Source organism: Mytilus galloprovincialis, chromosome 7, assembly GCF_965363235.1.
Source record: "Mytilus galloprovincialis chromosome 7, xbMytGall1.hap1.1, whole genome shotgun sequence".
Classification (NCBI taxonomy): domain Eukaryota; kingdom Metazoa; phylum Mollusca; class Bivalvia; order Mytilida; family Mytilidae; genus Mytilus; species Mytilus galloprovincialis.
The window spans coordinates 83,757,306-83,774,714 of NC_134844.1; the positions used below are offsets into that span (position 1 = coordinate 83,757,306).

The 17,409-nt window shown below is 32.7% G+C and overlaps 1 protein-coding gene across 2 annotated transcripts in view; it reads right to left on the minus strand.

The window, feature by feature from the left end:
* LOC143083855 (bridge-like lipid transfer protein family member 3B) overlaps window positions 1-17,409 on the minus strand; it is a 69,879-nt gene that overhangs the window by 9,404 nt on the left and 43,066 nt on the right. Inside the window, exons 11-17 of one of the 2 annotated variants that reach the window (XM_076260234.1) lie at window positions 13,648-13,754; window positions 9,252-9,320; window positions 7,811-8,900; window positions 6,627-7,201; window positions 4,600-4,756; window positions 4,041-4,324; window positions 3,264-3,372 (exon numbers count right to left, since the gene is read on the minus strand). In XM_076260234.1, coding sequence (XP_076116349.1) covers window positions 3,264-3,372; window positions 4,041-4,324; window positions 4,600-4,756; window positions 6,627-7,201; window positions 7,811-8,900; window positions 9,252-9,320; window positions 13,648-13,754 — 2,391 coding nt within the window. Of the gene's footprint in view, window positions 1-3,263; window positions 3,373-4,040; window positions 4,325-4,599; window positions 4,757-6,626; window positions 7,202-7,798; window positions 8,901-9,251; window positions 9,321-13,647; window positions 13,755-17,409 lie in introns of both variants that reach the window. The other variant, XM_076260233.1, reaches the window with a different exon arrangement.

A 17,409-nucleotide genomic window follows, 5' to 3' on the forward strand; every position in this document is an offset into this window, starting at 1 on the left:
TATCACTGAAAATACACCTATGTCGTGTAATTGCAGTAATTCAGAATACACCTATGGACCAATTTCCCATGTTATAACAGGAGACCTTAACATCGTTCGCGACCGAGAGTTAAAATCATTCCTCAGTAAAGGACCTAAATATCGTCCCCCGTCAACTATTAACTGGAATGAGTGTCGTAATATCATCAACGACTCACTCCGCGCCTACTGTTTGAAATGGGTAAAACGGGAAAAAGCTGACAAAAAATCTTTGGACTCTTTTTTTAATTCAGTAATGAAGATAGTTGATATTCGAATACAACATTTTAAAGAACATTTTACCCTCGACAAAAACTATAAAAACCCTATTTCGCGTATCAAAAATAAACTAACAGAACTAGCCAAGGAATTTGTTTTTGTCCCGGCTGATAAAGCTGCTAATAATATCATTATTGTTTGACGTAAATTTTATATAGAGGTTCTGCAAAAGGAAATCACGAATTCACCAACATTCCAACTGACTTCATTTTCTGAAAACGACATCTGTAACAAACATAAACTTTTAGCTACTTCTTTACAAGCAGAACCAAACACAATGAAAGTCCCAACTATGTACTGGCTTCCGAAGCTGCACAAAAAACCTTACAAATATAGATTTATTTCATCTTCCAGCCATTGTTCAACTACTAAATTGTCTGTTTTACTTACTAGTACACTTGGTACAATAAAAAACCTGATAATAAATTGTTCAAATAAGGCCTTTGAAAATAGTGGAATTAATTACTTTTGGAGTGTCAAAAACTCGTTGGAAGTACTTGATAAATTGCATGCATATATTGGTGATTTTGAATCTGTTCAAAGTTTTGATTTTTCTACCCTATATACCACTTTGCCTCATATTCTTATTAAGAAAAAATTCACATCCCTAATTAACTGGGCATTTAAAAAGTCGGAATGCGAGTACATATGTTCAAACTCTTTTAGATCATTTTTTAGTAGCAATAAACAAAAGAACTATGTCAATTGGACATGCTTTGATACTATTTATGCACTTGAATTTTTACTTGATAACATTTTTTGTTCGCTTTGGAGATTCCGTATATCGTCAAGTTATTGGAATTCCAATGGGGACTAACTGTGCACCACTTATTGCGGACCTGTTTTTGTATTGTTATGAGTTACAATTTATGACTAAAATTAGCAAAGACCCATCAAAACAACATTTGATACAAAAATTTAACAATACTTTTAGATATTTGGATGATATATTGGCTCTAAATAATGACGACTTCAGTATGTATACTAAAGAAATTTATCCTGTAGAACTTACTTTAAATAAAGCTAACGATAACAATGACCACTGCCCTTTCCTCGATCTTGATATCTATATCATAAACTGGAAGCTTAATACAAAAATTTATGATAAAAGAGATGATTTTTCATTTCCTATTGTTAATTATCCATTTTTAGATGGTGACGTTCCCTTGTCACCATCTTATGGTGTTTATATATCTCAACTTGTACAATTCGCTCGTGTATGTAACAATGTATTAGATTTTAGCGAGAGAAATTTATGTATTACTGAAAAATTATTACACCAGGGTTTTCGATATCACAAACTGGTCAAAACATTTACTAAATTTTATCACCGGTATAAGGAAATAATTCGTAAATATAACTCAACATGCAGACATCTTATACGTTCAGGTATTTCACATCCAAAATTTTATGGAAATATTCTTTATAAAGCACAAAAATGTCAGTATTCTCCTCAAAAACTAACAAAACCTTTAAATAGACTTATTAAAAGGGGATATAGTTACGATACTGTTGTCAGGTCATTAAAGATTGCATATTTTGGCTTTAACATTGATTCACTGATAGGGTCTTTGCATCGGAACTAAACACATTTATTTCTAAAAAAACAGTTGTTGGCATGACACGGGTTATGTTCTTCTCATATATTTTATGATAGTATGATACTAAACCCCTAACGGGAGGGATTGTACCTGATTTTCATATGATGAAGACATAATCTTTCAATCAGTTTAATTGAGGTCTGGAGCTGGCATGTCAGTTAACTGCTAGTAGTCTGTTGTTATTTATGTATTATTGTCATTTTATTTATTTTCTTTTGTTACATCTTTTGACATCAGACTCGGACTTCTCTTGAACTGAATTTTAATGTGCGTATTGTTATTCTTTTACTTTTCTACATTGGCTAGAGGTATAGGGGGAAGGTTGAGATCTCATAAACATGTTTAACCCCGCCGCAATTTTGCGCCTGTCCCAAGTCAGGAGCCTCTGGCCTTTGTTAGTCTTGTATGATTTTAAATTTTAGTTTCTTGTGTATAATTCGGAGTTTAGTATGACGTCCATTATCACTGTACTATTATGCATATTTTAGGGGCCAGCTGAAGGACACCTACGGGTGCGGGAATTCTCGCTACATTGAAGACCCATTGGTTGCCTTCGGCTGTTGTTTGCTCTATGGTCGGGTGGTTGTCGCTTTGACATATTCACCATTTCCTTTCTCAATTTTATCTATACTACTAAAATAACAAACTCTGTTCTTTTGGAAGTAATCATTTTACTTTGGCAAAACATAGTTTTTATATTCATATCTTATAAACATGAAAACTTGCTTAGTCTGCAAATTTCACCTGTCAAGATCCTGTTGTTTTCTGTTATATAATAATTAACAGATAATGGTAATTTCAGGTGTGGTTCTAATTTTATTGGACAAGGAATCCAGGTTGTTTCACCTAAATATTGTTTGACCCTTGTGACCTTTCTTTCCAGGTGGCAATCCATATCAATTTTTGTTCTCAATTTTTTAATTTTTCATTAAAATATAAATACTGGCATCAACAAACAAAAATATTTTCATAGTTGAGTAGACTATATTTTAACAGGTTAACATGAAATTTCCTACTTCTTCATTCTAATAGCTGTGTGAATAATCATATTATTGGTCACAAAAGTATTCTATTTTAATACTGTAAATTCAGATTTAGACCAAATTGCGATATTAATTTTTAGTGATATTGAGAAAAATTCTGTTTAAAGTATTGCGATTATAACCATGTTGCATTCTTCACTATTATTTCTGATTTTACAGTATGTAGTTTCTGAACTTTGAAGAAGATATCTTAAATTTACAAAATTTACATTTGTTTTAACACTTTGATCATTTAGGTGACCACATAATCAATTGTAAAGATTCAACAAGTTGTGTGTCATAAGACACATACTTTATTTTTATCTTAAACAGAATAGATTACCTTTGAGATGGAGCACTCCATCCTGACCTCTGGTTATTTTTAGCCTACTAATCATCAGTTCTGTAGCAGGTGGAACCTCAGACTCATGAATGACTGGCACTGCATCATCCTGTCATAAAAAAATGATGATCATAAATAGAATTGTTTTACAGTTCATGTTGACTTTTAATCATATTGGAGAATGTTGGATGACAGTATTGAAAAACCTTGTAGGCAAAATAGAGTATTCCTGTTCTGTCACATTACAATTACACTAATGTTTAAATGGTTTCCAATATGAAGGGAATTGACCAGTTGAATATCAAAGACAAGGTCAAAAGATAAGTCAAAAGATAAGATTGCTTTGATCTCTTGCCTCAGACCTTGTGTCATAATTCTGTCATCTGATTTTGATGGGAAAAAACAAGATAGCTTTAACAAAAGGTGATAATCAGTGACCTGTATTTATAAACATGCACTTTATTTAACTTGTGTAAACAGTTTACTACTTGGAAATGATACCGTCTCTAAAAGTGTCCAGTCTACAATTCAGAGGACCAAATATATTGACCTTTGTTTTGCAAATAAAATAAATGGAGAATTTGTCAATGGGACACAAACAATGCCCCGGCTTCTATATAAGGTTATAAAGGAACAAAACTCAAGAATGGTAAAAGTCTGTTTTTTTGGTAATAAACACTATTATCAAGTTTCATAATATCTAATTGTAAAAAGCTAAAGGTAAGGAACAGAAACTAATTCTGTAACGTACGGGTAAATCCTCTAACATTATATTACCTGTAATGTCAACAAAAATCTGTCGACATCTACATGCATTGGCATGGCAACAGAGCTTACTGTGTCCTCTATAAAGGTCATCATGCTAGTGAGGCCAGACATCGTAAACTTCAGTCCAAAGTTCTGTGCCCTGACGTCCATTAAACTGGTTTCCACTGTAGGTCTAGGTATCCCATGCTGTAGACAAGCTTCTGGTACAGAGGGACCAGAAACCAGTTTGAATCTGACAGGAAATGATGATTTTGAAGTATCATCTGTATTTTCTGACAAAGTATGCATAAAACCTGAAAAATATAAAATATAAATTTTTATTTTTGAAGGTCAAGTCAGGGGTTTAAAACATGACCTTCAATTCTACAACTATCCCTTTCCCAAAAAAATGGATGTAATCTTACTGTGAGCTTTTAAGTGGATATGACAGATCTGTCACATAACATCTATTGCATTTCACCTTTAAAAGGTGAAATGCAATAGATGTTATGTGACAGATCTGGCTTTAACAAACAAACTTTGTTGTTTAACACATTTCAATATGTTCTAAAGAGTTTGTCTGACATACCTTTCCTTGATACAAATGTAGAAAAGAAGTTTTCATAACACATGTTTCCAGGCTGTGTGGTTAAGAGTTTTTGTGACTGTATCCTTGCTGTAGTATCCAATCCATCACTTTGGAGTATCAGCTCAAGATGGCACAATTTATATAGTATCACAGAAATCTGAAAAAAATTATTTAGTTACATTTCAACATATTTCATAAACATTGAACAAGATCATATTCTTACATTGTTAATATATTGTCCGAGACCACAATTATTTCGTAGTGCATTTCTTTTAGAACATAAATGAAAATAAAGAAAATCCCACCTGCGTTTTCTCAAAGAAACTTTTACAGTGTGTTGTACTACTTTCGGGACAAATTATATCAAAATTATAGAAAACTTCATCGGCTCTAACTCAAAATATGGACAATTTTATGATTAGGGCGATGTGAAATCTTTTGACAGCTTCCGAAGTGCTAATTTTAAACCTTCTTCAGCTGGACCAAATCACTACTTTCCTTTAAAATTCTGGACCCAAATTTCTTTACAGTGTAATTTCCCCCCCCCCCTTCTTGCAATTTAAGGCATTAAACATGGAAAAATAAATTTGGAAGGGGTATTAAAATTAATGGCAATAACCCATTGTCAACACTAGGGACTATATTTGTGAACAACGAAAATCAAGGGACGACAATTGTGGTCTCGGACCATATACAGATGCCATGTAAAATATCCTCATGATGGCATATCAAATTTATAAAAGTTTACTTATAGTGAATTTAGCTGAAAGTTGATACTAATTACATTTTTTTAGACATTACATTGTCATCTTTTAGTGTTCATATCATTCCTATGTCAGAGCATTCTAAGCCTAAAACTTCATAATAAGAGCCGTGGTGTAGTGGTTAGTGCATCGGACTACTAACACAAAGGTTCCTGGTTTGATTCCCGTTTGGGATCAAAATTTCAGGAACTCAATTTTTGGCTCTCCCTTGACACCATCTGCGAGTATGGTCTTGAGGAAACGATGATAGTCCGTCGGAAGGGGACAATAAATGGCTGACCTGTGTTAAGAGAGAGCCATATCTCTTGCACGTTAAAGACACCCTGTTAGATTTCGAAAAAGAGTAGGCTAATGCCGCTACAAGGCAGTACTCTTACCCGCAAAGTGGAAAGGGATTAATATAAGTTGCAAAACTTGTTTCCCAATCCACTATAAATAAATATGTTTAAACTAATATAAACAATAAAATTCATTCATAATAAAAAACATTTAAAATTTTACATTTATAAAAATATTTCAAAAGAAGACAACTTCCAATGATCAATTTCACGAGGTGAGTGATTTGCTATCTTAAAAATCAAGTCTTTAAATATTTCAAAGCTCTGCATTTGTTTGCACCTGTTCTTAGTCAGGAATATGATGTTCAATAGTTGTTGTTTGTTGATGTGGTTCATAAATGTTTCTCTTTTTTATATAGATTAGACCATTGGTTTTCCCATTTGAATGGTTTAACACTTGTCAGTTTTTGGGCCCTTTATATAATGCTGTTTGGTGTGGGCAAAGGCTCTGTGCTGAAAACCATGCATTGATTTCTATTACAAGTTGTGACTTGGATGGAAAGCTGTCTCATCAGCACTCATACCACATCTTCTTTTATCTATTGTTTATTAAAAATAGTTCTATAATTCTATCAAAATAGATCCTTGTATTATATGTACTAAATATGCTAAATTCACTAGTCCTTACAGTTGTGGCATTAAAATTGAAATATATTTTATAACTCATCGGTGACCTATATTCTTTATTATTTTTTTTAATTAAGCTGTACTTAAACTAAACTTTTGTAAATTTTAAGGGATTTCTGTAATTTAGTTCTTTTTTTACTTCGATATTACCTCTATTTCTCCTATTAGTTCAACAGAAAAAAAGTACCTTTACAAAAATCTATGCTTATTTCAAAGGCAGATTGGAGCTTAAATAAAAGTGACCCAATTTTTTTTAATTTTATTTTTCTATTAAGTATATGCCAATACATCTTTTTACCTGTTCTCTTCCTTTAGCAACAGCAGCATCAAGTTCTGCTCCCATTGTGGACATGCCATCTTGAGTGTCTGTTTCTGACCCAGTCTCTGATCTGTTTTTATGATGTGAGAACACTGGAAACTCATTCTCATCAAAAGTCAACATTTCAAAATCTGTGTCATCATCTGAATTATCAGTTTTTATCGACAGTGCATCTTCATCAGCATTTGAGCTGCTGTCGTCTGCAAGATTTTTTATTTTGTCGGTCAAGGTAAACATGGCTGTTGCAAAGGACTTTTTCATCTTATTTGCTTTGCCTGCCGTTGGCCTAAATTTATTTTCTGAAGTGTAACCTGAATCATTTGTTCGTGTAGAACTAGTACTGTAACTATGACCTTGAGTAGTCAAGTTCACTTCTGAGTTTGAATAAACACTTAGATTCTGTGTAACTTCAATCTCTGGTATTTGACCTTGAATGTTACCCTCTATCATGTGACACTGTATTGTTGAATCACTGAGAGATTTAGTTATCATAGGATGAACTTGTAGTGCACCTTCTTCATTTGGATAAAAATCAATACCTAAACTGTGATTATCTGAAGGAAAAAAATGAATATTGTTGCAATGCATGACAGACAAATTCATAAAATAATTATTTTTATACATAATTTTTAATGCAAAGTTTTGTTTAAAAAAAACAGGATGTTTAAGAGTCCTATTGACTTCAGTCTTCTAAAAATCAAGTTTCATCAATGTATATAACTTATTGTATCAGAATACTGGATTTCTTTATTTCCAATGATTAAGTAAAACTTGTCTTATCAGGGATATCTAATTTCATTGGTTTGCCTGGCAAAAGTATGTATACATATTTGTTTAGGAGCAAGCTGATGGACGCCTCCGGGTGCGAGAGCTTTTTGCTGCATTGAAGACCTATTGGTGACCTGCTGTTGTCTGTTCTATGGTCAGGTTGTTGTCTCTTTGACACATTCCATATTTCCATTCCCATTTTTAATCATTGGTTTTAGAATTTTCTAGAGTTATGTCATTGGTTATAAAAGGTCTAAATTCAAGTTCATAAAACATTTTCTTCATATAACAGTCAATTAATTTCTTAGTTTGACATTGAAAACTAAGAAACAATATTTTACAAAAATCATATCTCTTAAATGTTGCAGTAGCATGCATCTGACCTTTGATCTCACCATGTAGAGGCTGCTGGGAACTACATTTTTCTTCTGATATTGAACTGCTATCATTAGTAGACATATCATCTGTTGATATTTCCACTTGGTTGCTAGGCAAGACCTGAACGATGGAGGGACAAATCATCGCAAATTCCAATTCATGAATCATTATTGGTACTGCAAACCTAAACACCGGAGCAGCTGAACTTTGATCAAAATAGTTCATATCTGCTGCTAACTGGGACTGAAAGACTGTAAAGGAGTCCATGATACGTAGTAAACATAAATACTGGAAATGAGTCATCTGAGCTTTGATTGGTCCACCAACATGAACCAATAGATTGATATCACATAAAAATTTCGATTGCACATGCCCGTCGGCACCCATACTATTGCTCCGCCCTTCAGGATTGTCACAAGATTTTTTATCTTTATTGTCATCATGATCACCATTGCACGATTTCTTGTCCTCATTATAGTATTGCTTCAAAAGCATTCTAGCCTTGCGTGTTTCACGCTCTGGACTTGTCAAAGTCCTATTGTCTTTTCGTTCATTTGGCACAAGTTTAAAATGACTAGATGTATGGGACCATTGATCTACTGTCAATGGCCGACATATCCAAAACTTTATTGGTATAGCTTGTACAAATGGTAGAGGTCGAGATTTAGCAATACCAATAAAATCTATCCAAACTTGATCTGCAGTGAAACTCCAAAAATCCAGATTGGCATTGCGTTTTAATGTATTAGTGTTCAGCAGTTTAGATAAAGCTTCCTTACCCATCTCTAGTCCTGGGGATATATCAGAAAGTGTTTGTTTTGGAGTGAGCAAGTCTTTTGCATACTGACAAATAAATGCATTGTCGGCCATCTTGGCATGATTTTCAAAATGTTTTGGAATGGTAACAATTGGATTTTGTTCATTTGGGAATGAATCACTGTTAAATAAATTTGCTCCACTATAATTGTTAATGAGATCTGACAAGTCCTTTAAAGTATCACCTTCCTCTACACGTGTATTGGAACCTGTAAGTTTAGATATCTGTATCTGCATCCCTGCTGGACAGTCAGATTCTGTTCCAAGTTTTTCATCAATACGGACTATCAACTATAAAATTTGTACAAAAAAATTAAATCAAGGACAAATTCTCAATAAAGTAAAACCATAGCTGTTCATTTTTTGACAAAATGGTTTGAATGATTAAAATTAAGAAGACTTTAAAATATATATGTATCACAAAAAGTTGCCATAGTTCACTTGAGATTACCCCCATGGGGTTCAAGTCATTCAGACTTTAGTTTTTCTATGTTGCCACATTTTGTGTATTTTTATTTTTGTTTTTCTATTGGTCTTTTTCTTTTCTAGTCATGACATTTTCTGTTTATTTTCGACATATGAGTTTGAACGTTCGTCTGGTATATTTGCCCCTCTATTCCCCTTTTAAGAAAAAGGACTTACTCTTGGCATCACAGATTCCAGTTTGATATCAATATGTTCTGGCGGTTTCTGAGTGTCTTGTTCTGCACTCTGAAATGAATAAATGTATCAACTACAGTAAATATTGCCTTTGAAGCCAGTCCCCTTGAACTGATCTAATCACAAACTAATACATGAGCTGCGTCGGATAGAAATCGACCTTATGCAAACGAAAATCAATACCTCTGTTAACCTATTTTGGGTTAAAATAATTTCTACGGAAAGTCTGTAATTGTTCCAAGGTAGGTTTTCATAAGAAGACAACCCTTTTAAACGTACCAAAATGCAGCTTTTATATCTTAGTTATTCCAAAATCGATCAAAGTTTTAGATATGTATATGTGTACATGCACTTGCATAAGGTCGATTTCTATCCGACGCAGCTCACATGTTAACTATAAGCAAAACATGTTAACTATAAGTAAAAGCTTCAAGGTTTAAAGTCACCATGACTGAAGGGGCAGGGTCACATATGATATAATAATCGCCATGGAAATGAGATGACTCAATGCTAATACAACTGCATACCAAATATGATTGACCTACCACTAGTGGTTCACCATTAACTAGACTTTATCACAAACTAATACATTATTGATGCCTAGCTGCTGTCATCACTTAGACGCCAGAAACAGCTTACCTATGTCTTGCTTTTTGACTCCATCAAGGGAAAACCTAGAAATATTAAAGGGAATCCCTGCTCAATTTTACTCATGCATGCCAAAAGATCAAACAAAGAAAAAATTTCTAATTATTTTCAGACACATCCAATCTTATAAATCACTCCTGTTAAAATCTTATTCTATTCTGTAATCAAATTTTAACAAGAATGTGTCCATAGTACACAAATGCCCCATCCGCTCTACCATTTTCTATCTTCAGTGGACCGTGAAAATGGAGTAAAAACTCTAATTTGGCATTAAAATTAGAAATGTTATATCATAGGGAACATGTAAACTAGGCTTCAAGTAGATTGGACTTCATTTTCATCAAAAACTACCTCGACCAAAAATTTTAACCTGAAGTGGGACAGAAGGATGAACGAAGGGATAAACGAACAAACCATTGGACGAGCCATCGACGCACAGACCAGAAAACATAATGCATAAAAATGGGGCATAAAAATATTTTCACACGATACAGTTTATGAAAATTTTAAGATTTTCCATTCTGTCTACCAGCTGAACTGTGATATTGATTGAATAGGATTGCCAATTTTCCTTCCAGAATTCAGTAGTACTCTTGGGGTATTAAAACTCTCTACACCAATAAAAACTGACTACAATGAAAATAGCCTATGTTACTGAAAATGGTGCTTAATACCTACAACAAACCTGACTAATATAGGAAGCCCACTTTTAGCATCTTTAAAAAAGGTATTTCATTTCAGAGAGAAACTTATTTTCCTGTGGTATTAAAGTGTACTGTGATGAAAGAAAGGAATTACCTTACCAAAATTAAAATATGAGTGCAAGTTGTATCCACTCAAAGCCCATTTAAACAGTAAATGTTTGACATATTTCTCATGAACCGATTGTACTGAATAAATACAATTCCATGAATTATTTGACCATGCTAACATTCAGTACAGACACAGTAGACAATTTACATTCTATATCAAGCTTTTAAAATCACTACAAGGTAGCTTAATTAGCATTATTACATAAGTTTAAATTTACATAAAGACGTAATTAAGTTAGCATGTTAAAAATCAAGACTGCAAAGAGTTTGACATTATCATCTTTTCCACAGTAAACCTTTTGAAAGCATTTGATAAAAGATTTCACAAAAGATTATTTTCATTAGCTGAATATTAAACAGGATTAGAGAAGATTAAAGTATGTTAGTTCTTGCTGATTAGCTTAATTATTGTAAAACTTGGTATTTGCATTAAGTTTATTTTACGAGCATGATTTGCTTAATTTTCTATGTACAGAGTTCAATGTGAAGAATAAAATAAAATACACAACACTCTTTAATTCCAAAGAAATTGTTTTTTCAGAAAAATTGCATAAATAATCATTACATTTTTTGTAATTTTATATTCACCCATTTCACCCACAATCTAGTAAATTAGCATATTTAAGAAGCATTGGTACTTAATACACCTTATCGCTATTACCAGCTGACCTGAAAATCTGTCGCGCTTGAACTATTGACGTCATACAACAATCACTTTTCCATTGTGGCTTCAGATATTTTGTATTATGACATCAAAATTTTACAGGAACCTGTGTGATGTCCAGTAATGGCAGACAAATAGCGATAAGGTGTATAAATGGTGTATCTAAAGAATCTGAATTACAAATTTGGTTAAAATTTTGATCATCTGATGTAAGAAAATGTATCTATCACTTAAAATTCAAAAAAATAAATTCACGGATAATTTAAGCTTTATAATTAAAGACACTTGTGTGCAAGCTCACATACCCCCTGATATCCCACATTGTCACTGGGCAAACAAAATCTCAAACTTCTTTAGAACGATTGTAAGAACTTTAAATAAAGATATATATTCTTCAGCGGTAAACTTTATAAACTCTATTACTTTCTATAACCGTGATCGAGTAACCAGTTCAATGATTAAACTAACACACAAAGGAAATGTATAAAAGTGAAATACATGCAACAAGCAAATGCAGACTGTTTTAAAATTAAATCCTTCCAATACAACTGATTTATCAAAAAAATATAATTCACTAAGTACCAACTGAACTTGTAAATATGTCATTAAAAGTTCCAGCTAATTAACAATAGATAAAGGAAACCCAATCAATGGTTGTATTGAAGCTTGTTTATTTTAATGTTTGTTTTTTTTTATGCAAGACAGGATTATTTATCCATGTTGGACAAAGAACACAAAGAGAATACAAAGTTTGATTCAATGTTAGAGTAGTTCATACCAGTACAATATTCAGAATATATATAACTATTAAAGAGAGGCGAAAGATTCCAAAGGGATTTCAAAACTAACAAGACTGTGTCCAAAGTACACAGATGCCCCACTCGTACCATCATTTTCCATGTTCAATTAATGGACCGTGAAATTGGGTAAAAAATCTAATTTGGCAATAAAATTAGAAAGATCATACCATATGGAACATGTGTACTAAGTTTCAAGTTGATTGGACTTCAACTTCATCAAAAACTACCTTGACCAAAAACTTTAACCATGTTCAGAAAACCTTGAAATTGTGGTCAGAAATCTTATTTGTCTTAAAAATTAGAAAGATCATATCATAAGAAACATGTGTACTAAGTCTCAAGTTTTAATATTGGACTTCAGCTTCATCAAAAACTACCTTGACTAAAAACTTTGACCTAAACTTAAATTGCACTTTCATTTTCTATATATAATCAGTGGACCATGAAATTAGGAGATCATATCATAAGGAACATGTGCACTAAGTTTCAAGTTGATTGGACTTCAGCTTCATCAAAAACTACCTTGACCAAAAACTTTAACCTGAAGCGGGACAAACGGACGCACGGATGAACAGACGGACAGACCAAAAAACATAATGCCCCTCTACTATTGTAGGTGGGGCATAAAAATGGGTTATATCTTAAACCTTATAGTGATGAAGTTGATCAACAAATTCTATCATGTTGACTTATTTGTAGATCTTATTTTGCTAATGATATTGCTGTTTAAATTTATCTTTAATCTTTTATAGTTTTCAAAAAAGCAAAGAAAGCATACTTAAACCAAGAATAATTTAAATTGTCATTTAAGAAAATTCAGTTGTGTTCACTTGTTCTGATAAAAAGGTAAAATATCAGAAATTAAAGGCAATAACTCGTTGGAAATTGTTTTTAGTAACGGTAACCTTATCAATGTCAATGAATGTTGCATTAAGATCTTTTAATATTCTTTCAGTGTATGTTCACTTGCGTTTCTTTTAATGTCTTTTTGATTGCAGTTAAGCCATTTTAATTGATATTTTATAGGGCTTTTTATGTAACACTGTAATGTATTAGGTTTGTGTGAAGGTTGGTGCATAAAACATTGAAACCCACTGCCTTTTTAGTGGTTGTCATTTGTTGGTGTAGTTCATATGTGTTTTTCTTTGAATGTTGGTTTTCCTGTTTGAATTTTTTTTTTACTAGTCATTTTGGTGCCCTATACTAAGCTTGCAGTTCAGTGTGAGCCAAGACTTCATGTTGCAAGCCATTTTATTACCTATAATTGTTAGCTTTTTATACATTGTGACTTATGGATTGAGAGTTGTCTCCTTGGCACTTGTACCACATCTTCTTATTTATATTGAAAGTCAATTTAGGTGATTCAACTACTGTAACTTGTACAATTTCTATCACAATATAAAAGTATTTAATCAAAAAAAAATATCACAAAATAGTTGGTACAACTGACTTACCATACTTTGAGCCAGGTTCAACAGGAAGTAGTTTGTCCACAACAAAGTTAGATAATCAACCATCAGTCTGATCGGGTTGATCAAAATATACAGGTTTGCATGTGGAACTGAAAAAATAATGATAACAATTCAAAGGTTTTCCTGTTTGAATAGACGTCTTTACACTTGTATGCAAATTTGTCCGCCATAACGTAAAATCACACAGGTTCCCGTAAACTTTGACATCATAATTTTAAATATTTGACGTCACAATTTAATAGTGATTGTTGCTTGAAGTCAAAAGGTGATTCAGAGTTGATTTAAGGTCATTCTGAGGCAAGATACAGCTAAATACCAAGAGTGTAAATACGTTTATGGTTTTTCACTAGTAATTTTTTGGGCCTTTTATAGCTTGCTGTTTGGTGTGAGCCAAGGCTCCGTGTTGAAGGCCATACCTTGACCTATAATGGTTTACTTTTATAAAATGTTCCTTGGATGGAAAGTTATCTCATTGGCACTCATACCACATCTTCCTATATATCTATATATGAAGCACAGAAAATTATAATGTTATACTTAATTAAGCTTGGTTGTAACTAGGATAACCTGGTCAAAAGCCTGTATAAAGAAAACTTTGTCCAGTTAAACTTGGTCTTAGTCATAGGTTGTCACCATCAAAGTTTTCCATCAAAAACTTGGTCAAAATAAAAACTGCATTAATTGTTTTTGGAATAATTACAAGTTCAGTACAATGGTCCAAGTCCATCCAAGTTAATAGAAACATAGGATAAGTTTTCTCTGACAGTTGCCACAATAAAAAAAATTAATTCAAAATTTTTACCAAGAAACTTGAATATGAAAACTTTAATATCTGATGTGGAATTCCCTGTTTCCCTACATTTTGTTGTTGCTGAAATGAAATATCCCATAATCCAAAAAAGTCTAAAATGCTGAACCAAGATCTCAGAGATAGGAATTGACTATGGGGGTTTCATTTGGGAGTTCCGATCCCGGATCCCGTTTACTGTTTTGTCAGATTCCTGTATCCTGCTTACACTATGTACGTAAGCAATTATCATTTTTTTGTCATTTCCCGGGTCCCACAAGACCTCATTTCCCATTTTCACGACACAATAATTTGACTTTTACAAAAAATCGACAATCCCGCGTCACGCTTAGACCCCAATGGACCCACGACTATGGCAAAGTTCTGACATTTTCTAACTAACTATATGATAGAATCTACATGTCGTATACTGTGTCCCCCTTATTTAAGCCATGGGTATTTCTAGAGAAAGAAAAAACAAAAAGTTTATAATGTGAGATGTGTTGATTAGTAATTGACCTTATGCAAGTGCATGTATACATTGTTAAAGACTTGAATTTTTTAATGTCGGAACTTTCAAATATGAAATAAAATAAGAATTTTGGTCTGTATTGTAGGGTTCTAAAATGTTTAAGCACTCAGTTTTTACACAGTTACAATGTACATTAACTATGCATACAACATTTTTCAACCTGATATTTGATTTTTGTGGTTTTGGCTATCTCTGTATACAAAGCCTTTTGAAAATATGTTATTCTTAAACATTTGAATTCATGGAGCTGTATCCACGGTACCCAATAAAAATTGGTATCCAACGAAAAATAATGAATCCACAGTAACAAATGTTTGATGGACTTTTCCTAAGGGAGGGCCGGCTGACTGACCTAAGGGGGCCCTCTCCAGTCGTGCTTCAGTGATTCCCTATATAATCAACCAAATTTTTTCCCCCAGCCCCCCTGGATCCGCCTATGTATACTCATTTGCATATTTCATTCTAACAGATGCAGCCCTTATCATAAAATGTAGGTTATGATGACTGGAATGCTATTTATCAACTTATTTTATGAGATGAATGATTATGTCATAGCAGAGTCAAAAACATCAGTTCTCTTGAATTTGATTAATGAATTTCAAGAAATCACAGGAAACTTCTCAACAGATTCTCACACCTGAATAATAAGATTCATGTATTGCTTAATTTGTTTGAGAATTCTTTATATTTTCATCTTCATGCTGTTATACAGACCAGTTTGTATTCAATCATGACTGCATGATATTATATAAATCAAGAGAAATAAAGATTTTTTAAATACAGAATGCACTTTGCAGTGAAACATGTGATCTTGCACCTTTTGTTTTCTTGAAGTACAGCAAAAATATGACCTTTGGCGATAATGAAAACTGTAATGATAAATACTGCAGGCTAAATCTTACGATGTGTCAACAATTATATATACCTAACATTTGAAGTATCATGGGATCATTTCTAAATGTAATCAATACAAAATCTGAATTCAATAGTCACTGATTCTCTTCTGCTTGAAAAAAAATACTGCTTATATCAAAAGTAGTTTAAAATTTTTAAAAATCTACCAATAGCAAAAGTACTGTTTTCAAAAAAACTTGTCTGCGGATAGCAAAAGTATACTGTTTTAAAAATCTTAAGTATAGAGTGACTAAGAGTATAATATTACTGTCAACTAGTCTCTGATAAGGAATAAATATCATAGACTGAATGCCTAATAAAGAAATATTAAACCAATTTTTGTGGGTTTCATAGGTACATGTGAACCACGAATTTAAATGTTCGACGAAATACAAATTTCTATATTAAGTATAGTATCTAGACTTTGGCAGAACCAGGAAATCACATATCCATCTCAATCCACCAGAATTGAAACCCACGAAAATAAACGAATCCACAGTATGTCAAGTGTTCTACATTTCCTTGCATGCATTAGAGTAACAGTGACCTTGACCTTTAATATATTGAGCCTAAGATCGAAGGACTTCTTTAACATTCCTATATCTTACCTCTATAAATTGTTATGCAAAAAGTAAAATCACAAAAATACTGAACTCAGGAGGAAAATCAATTCGGAAAGTCCATAATCACATGGCAAAATCAAATAACAAAACGCATCAAAAAACGAATGGACAAGAACTGTCATATTCCTGACTTGGTACAGGCATTTTCAAATGTAGAAAATGGTGGATTGACCCTGGGTTTATAGATAGCTAAACCTCTCACTTGTATGACAGTCGCATCAAATTCCATTATATTATCACCGATGCGTGAACAAAACAAACAGACACAATAGGTAAAAATGTCAAAAATAGGGGTACAAAAAGGCATACATCAAATTAACATCCTCATGTTGATTATATTATACGATTTTATTTGTATATGTAAAATGCACCCATCAAGGAAGGAGGGTTTTGAGTACTGGTGTAAAATTGCGCGTTTGAAATTCGCACAGGTAGACATAAAATAATTTCGTCGTTCAAAGTATGACGGGATGCATAAATACAGTCACGCAAAATAGATATAACAAAAACTGACTTAACAGTTAAAGTAATAATAATAAATATAATAATAGTGTGGTTCAAAGTATGACAGGATACATAATGCAAGCAGGAAAAACTCTAGTTAAACCATTTTTCCTAAAGAAATAAAGTTACCGTATAGTAAAAGTGACCTTGATCTCTGACCTTTAACCCATTAACCCAAAAATCAAAAGAATTCTGTAACTTCCCTAAATTTTACACCTATAATGCATTTCAATCAATTAAGGGATACTAAAATCATTATCTGGAAACTATTTTTTCAGACTAACAAACAGATGAACAGACAGCAAATTTTTTCAATGATATAAATACATTTATGCCATGGAAACTTTCGTCGTCATCTTCTATCATTCAATATTTGGTGTATTAAATGGCGGGAAAGGTTACAG